Source organism: Perca flavescens, chromosome 4 (assembly GCF_004354835.1).
Source record: "Perca flavescens isolate YP-PL-M2 chromosome 4, PFLA_1.0, whole genome shotgun sequence".
In the NCBI taxonomy this organism is placed as follows: domain Eukaryota; kingdom Metazoa; phylum Chordata; class Actinopteri; order Perciformes; family Percidae; genus Perca; species Perca flavescens.
This window is the reverse complement of record NC_041334.1, coordinates 39,183,744-39,196,461: the sequence shown is the minus strand read 5'-3', so window position 1 is coordinate 39,196,461 and position 12,718 is coordinate 39,183,744. Positions and strand designations below refer to the sequence as shown.

Below are 12,718 nucleotides of genomic sequence, written 5' to 3'. Positions count from 1 at the left end.
CAGTAATAAAGTCAAAGATATTTTACTTTTTTCGATGTATGCATGTGAACTTAACTCTCCGTGTCTGGCCCTTGATGTGATTCTCTTTTCCAGTGTGGCCCTTTATGAAAATTTGTTTGACACCCCTGTCTTAAACCATAACCTGGCAAAATCTTCTTGCCGAAGTTCGAGATAATATGTCCATCTCTCCATTTTGTATATGTCATAAACTATTTATAGCCAGTCATCGATCAAAGGAGCCTGTTGCTTCAACCATTTACAGGTTACGGGCTTTCTACTCGCAGCTAGTAAGATGGACATAAGATTTTTGTATTTTGCATTCATCACTTAATCTGTAATTATTTTTATTGCATTCATCTGACAAAGCAAATGGCCCATCAGAGGAAGTGAAACAAGTCAGGAAAGACTCCACCTGATGATGAACTGATGATGAAGCATCATTGAATGTATCTGGCTAAACAAAATCTTTCTTCCAAATTAACATTTTGTTCTGTTTTTCTCTGAACTTCCCTTTTTGTTGTTCAAGCTTTCCTGACAGTGTTTTTGCCGGATGACAGTATCAGTTCCACAAATTACTTAATTTCCAGTATCTATCAACAAATAGCTGATGTACTGTATATTTTTTATAATTATATCCTGTGAAAATGCCAGTTTGTCATTTTCTATTATTCTCAGATCCTCTTTCATGTCATTTGTTTTTCTATTTCTGCGAGATTGGAACAAAAAAGCTTTTTCTTGCCTTGACCTTGTTTTTGGGACATGTCATCCTATTGCATGCAAAAGTCTAACCACGATTAATATTGTTTTGGGGTAATCTCAGATTCAGATTTAGATTGGATTAAGATTAATTTATTTATCATAATTCCTTGTGTACTTGCATACACAAAGGAAAATGAAAAAACTTTTCTCCACCAGCCACTTGCAGTGCGACAGGAAAAGACAACAATCATATCAACTGATTCTCACTCCCATCTCGTAAAAGACGGACGCTTGGTCAGGTGCCTTTGTCGTTGTTATTGACTCTAAAAGTGTCCTTTAGCTTCATATAACGTGCTTTAACTAAACGCGCTTGGTGGGGACTATTGGCGTCGCTTTTGAGTCTGTTACAATGTTGGTCCACATTGTAACATGTTGCCACTGCAGTTGGCACTAAACCAACTTGTGTATTGTAAATATTAGTTTAAGCACTCATAATGTGCAAATAAGCATTTAAAGACTAACGTGAGACCAATTAGTAGCAATACTTTATCTTTAAATAGACCGACTCTGTTATGAGCTCAGTTGTGAGACATGTCAAGCGCTCTTGGGGGCCCTCTGGTAGCCACGGGGCCCTAAGCAGCTGCTTATGCGTCCAACCGGCTCTGTTGTCCCGTTTGTGCTCCGTGTATTTCTGCAGTAGGTCTAGTTTTGGTTTTCCACCTAAGATGTAGAGCAGAGTACAGCCACTTCCCTAAACCTTGTGTCATTTAGAGACCAGAGACCCAAATGGGGCTCTGAGTCTGTCAGAAGGTCTGAGATCCATCGTATCAGCAGAGCAATCACGTAATGCACAGCAGACTATGGTGCAGGTGGATTATTTTCTGAAATATTGTGACTTTATTCTTGTAATAGCCTATTATCACAGGCTACATGTTTGGGGACTCAGATATAATTAGAAAAGTCGATCTACAGGAGAATTAATAAATGAAAGCAATACAGAATGCCTGACAGCCATTATGTTTTTATATTTAATTGTAAATGTTTCCCTTTACATAGCCTAAAGATATTTCCAGCATAAATTGATTCAGAAAAAGGTAGACATAGGTGCATAAAAATTCACCTGAATGCAGGAAATGAAGTGTTTAATGCTTAAAATTTCCAGGGGGTGGACCCCCAGACCCCCAAACCCCCACATCATAAGTCACCATGCACACAAATCTGGAAACAAAACACTGGCCTTTGGGTTGCCAGACCAGTTACGATTTGACCAAATGTTGATGCCATCTAATTTACATGCAAGATTTTTTGTTGGTCCAATCAGTGAACAGAGGGAGTGGCTTAGAACGATGCTAGAGTTCTTGTTTGCTCAGCACCGTTAAATTACATGTACGCGTGCCCGGGTTGGTTCAGTGGGTAGAGCAGGCGCACATATACTGAGAAGTTTATGCCTCGACGCCGAGGTCCAGGGTCTGAATTCGACCTGTGACAATTTCCTGCATGTCTTTCCCCCTCTCTCTCCCCTTTCTTACCTAGCTGTCCTATCAAATAAAGGCGGAAAAGCCCAAAAAATAATTCCCAGGAGTTTTCTACCTGGGAGTTTTTGTAAACAAAAATTGTGATTGGGTCTGTACTACAGGGCTGATAAAGGGAAAGTCTAAACAGGTGAACAGGTGAATGAGAGAGTCAGGTGACTGGGACAGGTGGGAAAGTCTGAGGGGCATCTGGTGAAAGGGTAAAGATTTGTAATGAAGGGGCAATGTGGCTGAAAAGAGGGACAGAAAGGAAGAGTGGGCACAAATAACACAACTGATGCAGAAATTGTGAAACAGCTGTCTTTAAACAATGCATGGAGATGCAAAGTAGCTCTCTGTGTTATGATCAGCCAGAGAAGGAATACAATAAATGCCAAGAAATGTGTTTTTTTTCAGCTGTTTATTTGTGTTTCTTTGGTTTTCCAGTTCAAATTATCTACTTACTGACAGAGAAGATCAAATCATTGCATCAAATGTTTTTAATGGGAGCGTAAAGGAAGGGAAGACTTGGGAGTTGATGTAAAACTGTTTAGTAAAAATTAGGAAAAAGGCAGTTTTGTGTTTTGTTGCCCCCCGTCCATTAGATCAGTGAGGGTGCAGCAGGAAGCCGGAGAACGTGCTGTAACCGGCCGGTGTTCCTCTCATCCCTCTGTAGTCTTTAGTTTCCAGCCAAACCTCCTGATCCCTGGACAGGTAGACCGCCAAGCTGCCCGAAGTCACCTGGAATCAGTCAAAATTTAAATACTTGTGCATCTTTTTGCAATGAATCAGAATACTACAATTAATTACATTCACTTATGCAGTACTTCAGCGAAATATTAAGGGACTGTCACTACCCGATGTGAGTCGAGTGCAGATGTGAGTTGCGCATGCCCAGATTTAAATTGGGTTGGGTACCGAAACTCATTGTGTCCTACGCAACCGGTAAGATTTGGACTGGATTAGAACGCAAATTTTGGTTCCTCATTTCAGTTCCACTCTCTTTCTTTTTTTCTCATTCTTATTATATATTTAAGTATTTGAAAACGTTAACATATTGTTAAATTTAAATAATTTTCAATAAAAAAAAAGAAAACTCTTTAAAAGAGCCTTTCTTTGATATCATTTTTCAGTTTTTCAATAATTGGTTTAGGAATCGGAATCGTTTTAAAAGTACCGGTTCGGCATTGGAATCGTAAAAATCCAAATGATAGCCAACCCTAGATTTAAACGGTTTACGGCACAACGCCAAGGGATCTGGATCCAGCAAACGTTGTAGGTATCTATGATTGTTTGATTTCTAACGTTAGCTCAAAACGCCATTCAAGTGACAGCCTTTGTTGTGTTTGATTGCTAACTTGTAGCCAGCAGTGAATGAACTTCATTATGTAGGTCCATTTTTTTCCACATTACAGAAGTCTCTCGTTAGCAGGTTCTTCTTAGCCTCGTGAGTCTGTCCTGATCTGGCGAGCTCCAGTTTTCCACTCGCAGATCAGTCTGGCATCTTGAGATAGAGAAAATTTGGAGCCGTTCGCCAAACGCCCGGGCCAATCAGCGTTGGTTTTGAGGCGGGTTTAGGTGGTGATAGACAGATGGTTTATCCAATCAGCTAACCAGTATTTTCAGCCAGCGGTAGCCCTAATTCTGTTAGCTGCTCGATAATGCTTTTTCCTCTTGGATCCTTCTTTTGGAATATGGACCGGGAACCTGAAAGGGGGCCTTTTATTCGTAAATTCTTGTTACACAAACGGCAAATCTCCTTTACCGACATGTTGCTTGCTTGCTGAGCTAACAAGCTATGCTTTGCCTGCAGCAGCAGGGGTAGCCTGGCTTGTGGTTGTATTTTCATACGCTTGTTGATCTGATTGGTTGATTTGGCCCATCTATCACCAACATAGGTGATAGACAGATGGTTTATCCAATCAGCTAGCCAGTATTTTCGCCCCTTCCCAAAAGTTCTCCAACGGAAAGTTCCCAGATGGATATGCCGAGCAAATGCGAAGCAATCCATCTGGCAGAGTCAGGTTAGGTTCTTGTAGGCTACTTCAGACATTACAGAAGTCTCTCGTTAGCAGGTTCTTGTTGGCTACTTCAGCCTCTAATCTAGAACTGACATCAGGGATCATGCCTTGAAAATGTGATGCCTTACGCTAAATAATAAGTTACTGCTTTTTAATGTACCTATCTCATTATTCTGTGGCTAACAGCGAGACAGATCCACATGAAATCTGGCCTAGCCTACCTGTGTGTTGCAAAGTGACGCATGCACTACTCACATCAGGTAGTGACAGGACTGTCAAATCTAGACTTTCATGTGCCCAGTTTTCCAGATTTGGAAATGCCATGTTTTGCTATCCAGGATCAGCTAACTCTGGAGTATTGTGTTATGCTCGTACCTGTCTCCTGAGGCGGCGATGATCGCAGAACGACGCCAGCAGGGTTTCGTCCAGCTTCATCAGCACACACAGTCGTTCGTCTAAAGAGGCGTGGTACACAAAGTAGTACGTTCCCGGGACCCGACACCTACAACACACAAACTTGATTTATTCACATTCAATCATTATTTTTTTCTACTATCTGGTTGTGCAGCTTGACCACACTGGAAGTCTTGTAGGAACAGAAATGTTTTATTTTATTTGGCTTGCTTTAAAAATTCCAGATCAACCAGGGAAAAATGTATTCATTTATAAAAATAGATTTCAGCCATGCTAGCTAGTGACATTATATGGATGGCGTTCTGTCGGTTTGTCCACACTTTGGATTGAAATATCTCAACAATTATGGGATGGATTTCATCAAGTTTTGCATAAAGATTCATGTTCCCCAGAGGATAAATCCTACTAATCCTACTGACTTTGGTGAAGCCCCAGACTTTTCCTGTAGTGCCACTATGAGGTTGACATTTATTGTTGTCTCAACAACTATTGGATGGAGTGCCATGCATTTTGGTACAGACATTCATGGTCCCCTCATGAATTGTATTTACCTGAGGAAGAACTGTTGGTTGAAACACAAATAATTAAATTAAAAGGGAGCTCTGATTCTAGTCTTTATCCTACTCAGGTTTGTGGATGTGCACACAACTAGCCTACTCTAGCTTAATAACTTGGTGAAACCTTAATTCTTCTTCTAGAGCCATTATCATGTCAAAATTAAAATGCATCCAATACTGGATTGGTTCATGACCAAACACCAACAAATCTCATGACATTCCCGTCAGCCTCTGCTGTGCTTTGTGTTGAGTACTAATTAATTAACACAAATGTTAGCATGCTAACCCGCTAAACTAAGATAGCGAACAAGATAAACATTAAAACCTGCTACAAATCAGCGCTTTTGTTCTGACCATGCCAAGCTAGCATTAGCATTTAGCTCAACGCACCACTATGTACAGCCTCACAGAGCAGCTAGCGTGGCTGCAGACTGCAGAAGTCATGTTTACATTACACTCACTAGGACATTCAGATTCAGAATACTTAATTAATCCCCAAGAGACAATTCATTTTTACAGTCTATCCCATCAGTGTAAATAAAATAAGTAAATTCATAACTAAAGACAACAATCAAAACATCAACATTAGCATGCTAGTCACAACAGCTGCACAGATCAACGGGTTGTGTTTAGTAGCCTGATAGCTGAAAGAATAAAATAATTTGCATAATGATTGGTTTCTCATGCAGGTGAGGTATTTCCACTGGACTCCAGTGATCTTGGAGCAGACCTTAAACTTATTTAGACAGTGTTCGTCCTTCACAGATAACCCATTAAACCAGCACACAAATCCATTGGGCTAAAGTGCTGTCAATCTCACAATTGGGATTTCCATTGGATCAGAGTACTGTCACTGCTCTGATATTCTGCCAATTTTTTTTTTCTGATTATTTTTTGGGAATTTCCACCTTTAATGATAGGAAAGCAATGAAAGGGGGAGAGAGAGGGGGGAAACAGGAAATCATCCCAGGTCTATTTTACAGAACAATGAATACTTTTACTTTTGATACTTAAAGTACATTTAGCTTAAGTACGGTTTTGAATGCAGGACTTTAACTTGTAGTGAAGTATTTTCACAGTGTGGTATTAGTACTTTTACTTAAGTAAATGATCTGATTACTTCTTCCCACACTGGTAATCTGCACCTACAGCTCCATTATCAAACTGCATTACAGTTGTTCTGTGTGTTGTGTGTTTGTGTGTTGACTGAGCTAACCTGGCCACAGGAAGTTTTTTTTTTTTTTATAGAAAATGTGTATTGTAATCATATAGGCTACAATTTGAAGTGAAGCTAAAAATGAACGTGATGTTTTATTGAGCAGATTTACATTGTGTTTTTCTATCCAATATTTCTTATATTTCCAAGCAGATTTTCTATGCTGTATTCTGATAGAATGTCAGACTGTTCATTGGTCACCCCTGTGCCACCCCATTTTAAAACTGTATACAGTCTGTGTTCTCGTTGAATTTCAGCTGCGAGTCAAACACTGCAAACAATGAGCCCATACAAAAAAAATTTAGTCTGACCTTTACAAAAATAACAATACGTTTGTTTGATTATCATACAAGTTTGTAGTAAAAAAAAAACATCTTCATTGGTTTCTGTAAAATATGAAAAGAAACAGATGGTTTCTCACCTGAAGCGTCCTGTAGTGGTGTCGTAGTCATTGTTGATGTTGGTGATGACTTTGGTGAACCGAATGAGGCTGGCTTTCTCAGGATATTCATTGGTTCCTCTGGCCACGCTGAAGGCCGCCTGCTGCTGGACTCCAGCAGCCCTGCAGCCACAGAAAACAACACAGTGATGCTCAGAGCTGCTTTAACCTGCTGGGGACCCCCATAGACCAGGGGTGTCAAACTGAACTTCAGTGAGGGCCACACTGGAAATGAGAATCACATCAAGGGCCAGATGTAGAGTTTAAGAAAAGTCAAATATCTTTGACCGTATTATCGCATGTCTTATAAAGTCTTCTCACTTACAGTTTGACACCTGTGCCATAGACATTTTCCACGGCAGACATGTTGACATGTCATAGTAGGAAAAGCACAGGTGTATTCAAAACCATTGCTGATGGCTGCATTCCACTTAGGAGAGGTCCTGGTATTAAACCATGACTGATGGCTGCATTCCACTTAGGAGAGGTCCTGGTATTAAACCATTACTGATGGCTGCATTCCACTTAGGAGAGACCCTGGTATTAAACCATTACTGATGGCTGCATTCCACTTAGGAGAGGTCCTGGTATTAAACCATGACTGATGGCTGCATTCCACTTAGGAGAGGTCCTGGTATTAAACCATTACTGATGGCTGCATTCCACTTAGGAGAGGTCCTGGTATTAAACCATTACTGATGGCTGCATTCCACTTAGGAGAGGTCCTGGTATTGTGCATGCTGACTCACTGAAATATCTTACTGGGACAATTGATGGAACTGGGCCATCGTTAAGGTTATCAATCTCAGCTGTGCTTTTACTACTATGACAAGTCAACATGTCTGCTGTGAAAAAGGTACATTGAACCTAGCCTGGATGCCAGCCGATCTTAGCCCCGCCCACGACATTTGAGGTCTGGAAGTTCGGTCTGGACTTAATCCCTATTTATGAATAATTTTAAACATATGTCTGTGTATGTTTCTTGGCAGAGGCATTTGTCCACAATAAAGAGTTTATCATCATTGAAATATGTTCAGTGAACCAAAGTTGCCTCCATCTAACGTCAGTTGTCAACAACGCGTCACCAACTGGGGAACTCGGTTATCAAAATCCAGCCCGAGTTTCCCACCTCTGATTCCCACAGGACGTTACGTGAATGGTGACGTTTTCACTCGGAAAAACGTTTTTCCGATGTCCATGAATGCACGGTATCTGTTGCTCTGATCGGTTGTAGGTCTATCCGTTTCTCTGATTGGTTGTAGGTCTATCCGTTGCTTTGATTGGTTGTAGGTCTATCCGTTGCTTTGATTAGTTGTAGGTCCATCTGTTGCTCTGATTGGTTGTAGGTCTATTTGTTGCTCTGATTGGTTGTAGGTCAATCTGTTGCTCTGATTGGTTGTAGGTCTATCCAATTGAGTGCAGAGGCATTTTGTTTCCTGTCGGTTGAAACACGCCTCATAATCACAGCCCAATGGAGCAGTACCAGACTCATATTAGGACTAGAATCTGAGTATGACCACGTCAGGCTATACTGAACCCCACGTTATTTAGGAATATGTACCACATAAGCATAATATCAAATGAAATATTGAAGGCATTTCACTAGATATTGAAAGATTTTGCAAGACAGACCTGTAAGATCAGGTGAAACTGCAGTTGGCTTTTCCATTTTATATTGTTTATATTATTCAGTTAATCAATTTATTATTATTATTATTAGTTATTTTCACACATTGAACCTTGTAGCCCTGGAGCAGCAGCCCCATTTGTAAAGTCGGTAATCTAGTCTTGATGCTCAGCTATGTTTTGCAGGAATTGTTGGAACATTTAAACATTTAAAGGTGTGAAGAGTGGCGGTCAAATGTTATTTTGCTTTTATAAAGGAGGCTGTAGTCACCTTGAATTCAACGTCAATGGACTCCAAAAGTTTTAATGATCAACAACAAAGAATTCAACATAAAGTTCTCTGCTGTCATGTGCCTTGCTCAAGTGCCTTGCTCTGATTACATACCCTGGTTCTCCTGGTGCCCCTGGGGGTCCAGCCAGTCCTGGGATCCCAGGTTTTCCTGGTTCACCGCTCTGTCCTCGTTTTCCAGGAAACCCCAACTGGCCCGGTTCCCCCTTCTCTCCCTTCTGAGGGCCGAGGTTGCCCTGCCAGGCTGCTCCTGTAAACAGCGACAACATGCTGAACACATATCAACCGGCCACACTGAGCTGCTGTTTTGGACAGTTTAAAGGAATAGTTGAACATTTTGGGGATTTATTTGGCTGTGCAGAAAGACTTCTTGGCATTCATGTTTTTTACTTCACTGTATTCTATCTAGTATTCTATCTAGTATGTGTAGAAGATTTAGACCACGTGTCAAACTCAAGGCCCGCGGGCCAAATCTGGCCCCTTGCAAATTTTGATCATATAATATGTGCATATCAATTTATGTTCACAATAGATTTTGGCCCACCTAGATGCGAACCAAACCAAAAAGACGGGAAACTGTTTTACAGACTGCCGTTGTGCGACACTCAAAAGCAGAATTTGGCATATTTGCCGATATGAGGCTCAGAAATTGCCATAGCACCAGAGAGTTTACATATTCAGGCTGTGAAAAAGGTTGTTGTAAAAAAAATGTATCTTTGATTTGCTAAACTCTATGATGGCTAAGGAACTTTTTTGCTGACTTTTTAGGGCTTTATGTCGACCAAACTGTTAGTGAGAAAGCTATATGAGACATAAATAATACAGTCAAAGGTATTATTCAACTTTTCGGTTGAAAAAAGCATGTCAAACATGTCTGGCCCTTAATATGATTCTCATTTTCCAGTGTGGCCCTTAGTGAAGTTGAGTTCGACACCCCTGATTTAGATGGACCAGTATGGCTGTTCTTTGTCTGGACAAACAGTTCATTTTCCGGATAATGGGGAGCCCCCTCACCTTCTTTGTGTTGCCGTTCTTAAATTCCACGTGCAACAAGGCAGGCGTGCTTTTTATTTTTGGCGAATGATTGTAAAGATTTACAAAACATATGTTTACGGAATTAACTCTCTAACTGGGAGGTGTTGGGCCCCGATTCATAACAGGGATTTGCTGGACGATACACAACAACATAACAGCAAATGAGGTTTAACCATGTATCAGCTAATTTAAATAGCTCACGTTACTGTATTGTGAGATCAGTTAACTTCATTTAATATTGTATGTGGTGTCTTCTTTTGCATGGTGCAAATGTTCCACCAAAACCAGTTTCTTCCCGAGACTATTTTGCAGAGCCACTGTCGCTGCGTCCAGGTCTTAGCGCCGCCCAAGACGATTGTGATTGTTTTTTAAGAAATGCAAACAACCCAGAGCATGTTATTTTCTCCTATCCCAGATGTGAATCGTGCAACCTGATCTCACAGAAATGAACACGGCCCCTTAACTCAAAATCTGGGGCTAGTGATAGGTGTAAACCGAGCCCTGGGTATCCTGCTCTGCCTTTGAGAAAATGAAAAGCTCAGATGGACCAATCAGGAATCTTCTCCTTATGAGGTCATAAGGAGCAAGGTTACCTCCCCTTTCTCTGATGTGCCCGCCCAGAGAATTTTGGCCCACCCCCACGTAATGCAGTGTTAACAGTTCGTGATCATTTGACATAATTCTGTGAGAGCAGGCTGGGGCCGTGTGAACCGTGTGTTCGATACCTGGCAGTCCTTTCTCTCCTTTCTCTCCATCACGACCGTCTTTGCCAGGCAGCCCCGGAATACCTGAGGACAGAAAGACAGACAGATTAACAAACAAAAGAAAACTAAATTATACACAGTACAGGCCAAAAGTTTGGACACCTTCTCATTCAATGTGTTTCTTTATTTTCATGACTATTTACATTGTAGATTCTCACTGAATTAACTACAAAAAACTACAAATAAACACATATGGAATTATGTACTTAACAAAAAAGTGTGAAATAACTGAAAACATGTCTTATATTTTAGATTCTTCAAAGTAGCCACCCTTTGCTTTTTTTGATAACTCTGCAAACCCTTGGTGTTCTCTCAATGAGCTTCATGAGGTAGTCACCTGAAATGGTTTTACCTTCACAGGTGTGCTTTGTCAGGGTTAATTAGTGGAATTATTTCCCTTATTAATAAAAAAGCAAAGGGTGGCTACTTTGAAGAATCTAAAATATAAGACATGTTTTCAGTTATTTCACACTTTTTTGTTAAGTACATAATTCCATATGTGTTCATTCATAGTTTTGATGCCTTCAGTGAGAATCTACAATGTAAATAGTCATGAAAATAAAAAGGAAACTCATTTGAATGAGAAGGTGTGTCCAAACTTTTGGCCTGTACTGTATATATTTAGTTTTCTAATATATACATATATATATATACACACAAATACAAACATGCATGCACTTACCTGGCATCCCAGGCATCCCTGTTGCCGGGCAGGACTCCATGGCGACCAGCAGGGGTGTGGCCAATGAGAGTAGAGCTCCGATTGTGAGAAAACAACGATGGAGCATGATGACGAACCTGACAGGAATGAGGAGACAAGGAGAAATGAGAGGAGACAAGGAAATTAAAAAAGGAGAAGGAAGGGAGATGGAAACGTAAGAAGAGAGGAGATTGAACAAGAGAAGAGAAGGAGAGGTGATGAAAAGATGAAGAAAGAAGAAGACAGCAGAGGAGAAAATGAACGAAGAAGCCCATAGAAATAAGGAAAGATGAATAGAAGGAGAAAAGAGAGAGGAGAGGAGGAAAGCCAAGGTTAGAAGGAGATAATGGAGGAGAAAGGAGGAGATGATAGGAGGAAAAAGGAGAGTACAAGAAAGGAAGAGACGTGGGGAAGGGGATAAGAGAATAAGACAAGGAAAGAGGAGAAGAGAAAAAGAGGAAACAAGGACAGAAGCGAGGAGGCCAGGGGAAAGGAGAGAAGAAGGGAGGAGAGGGAGAAAGAAAGCAAAGAAAATAGCTTCAGTGTAACGAAAGAAATGTGAGGTCAGATTATGATCAAATATCAAAGTTCTCTTTTAATATAAAAATAAAAACGCAATCATAATGACAGAGAAAGAAGAAACCGGAGATTATCGGATTCTCTTTCACAAATGAATGTCGTTGACTTCAATCTGATGAACTGCAATCAACACACACTCGTGGGAAATCAACGTAAAAACATGAATGAAACTCACCTGAGCAAAGAGACAGAAGAATCAAAGCCACCTCGCTGAGTTCAGAGCAAACGCAAGTGAAGCTCCGAGTCCTGCAGCAGCTTTAACCTTTTCAGAGCCTGTTGTATGTAGTTCTGCAATTTTGGGTAGTTATTGAAAGCTGGAAGGACAGAGAGAGAGAGAGAGAGAGAGAGAGAGGGGGGGGAGTTTAACAAGTGTTTATCAACCTTTTCTGTATTTAGATTTAGAGCATTTTATAATGTAAATCATTCAATGACACACAAAAACATTTACTTTATTATTTTAAGAAATGTACCTGAGCTGAGTGTCCTTTCAAAATGAAAAGTTCTCCTTGGAGAAGGAGACAGGGCATATCTTGCTGCCCAATCTGTACAATATGCCACAATCTGAGCGACAGAGACACACGCACGCACGCACACATGCATGTAAGCCAGCACGCACGCACACAATGTACTATATAATTAATATAAATCAATCCTAATATTGTGTTAAGGTTCATATTACTGTTTATTGTGTTCTGTCTGAATAATTGGACAAATTGTATTTTGATGCTTTGGCAACTTTGTTATTGAAACTTTCATGCCCCTTTGATATGAGAGAGAGAGAGAGAGAGAGAGAGAGAGAGAGAGAGAGAGACAGACAGACAGACAGACAGACAGAGAGACAGAGAGACAGACAGAGACAGACAGGGAG

The 12,718-nt window shown here is 40.6% G+C and overlaps 1 protein-coding gene across 1 annotated transcript; it reads right to left on the bottom strand.

Annotated features, from left to right (window-relative positions):
• Window positions 1–2,612: 2,612 nt before the first annotated feature.
• On the bottom strand, window positions 2,613–12,142 carry LOC114554727 (complement C1q subcomponent subunit C). Its single transcript, XM_028576730.1, has 7 exons — window positions 12,026–12,142; window positions 11,254–11,369; window positions 10,533–10,595; window positions 8,869–9,022; window positions 6,840–6,980; window positions 4,607–4,733; window positions 2,613–2,951 (listed from the first exon to the last, which is right to left on the bottom strand). Exons 2-7 carry the CDS (start codon window positions 11,357–11,359, stop codon window positions 2,817–2,819), a joined length of 726 nt encoding a protein of 241 aa, XP_028432531.1. The 5' UTR covers window positions 11,360–11,369; window positions 12,026–12,142; the 3' UTR covers window positions 2,613–2,816.
• Window positions 12,143–12,718: the final 576 nt, after the last annotated feature.

Excerpts from the sequence above, each read along its gene's own strand:
- LOC114554727 (XM_028576730.1), bottom strand. The coding sequence starts at position 11,359 with ATGCTCCATCGTTGTTTTCTCACAATCGGAGCTCTACTCTCATTGGCC. Across the intron at positions 10,596-11,253 it reads AGGGATGCCTGGGATGCCAG|GTATTCCGGGGCTGCCTGGC; the intron begins GTAAGTGCATGC and ends TTCTGTCCTCAG. Across the intron at positions 2,952-4,606 it reads ATCGCCGCCTCAGGAGACAG|GTGACTTCGGGCAGCTTGGC; the intron begins GTACGAGCATAA and ends GACTGATTCCAG.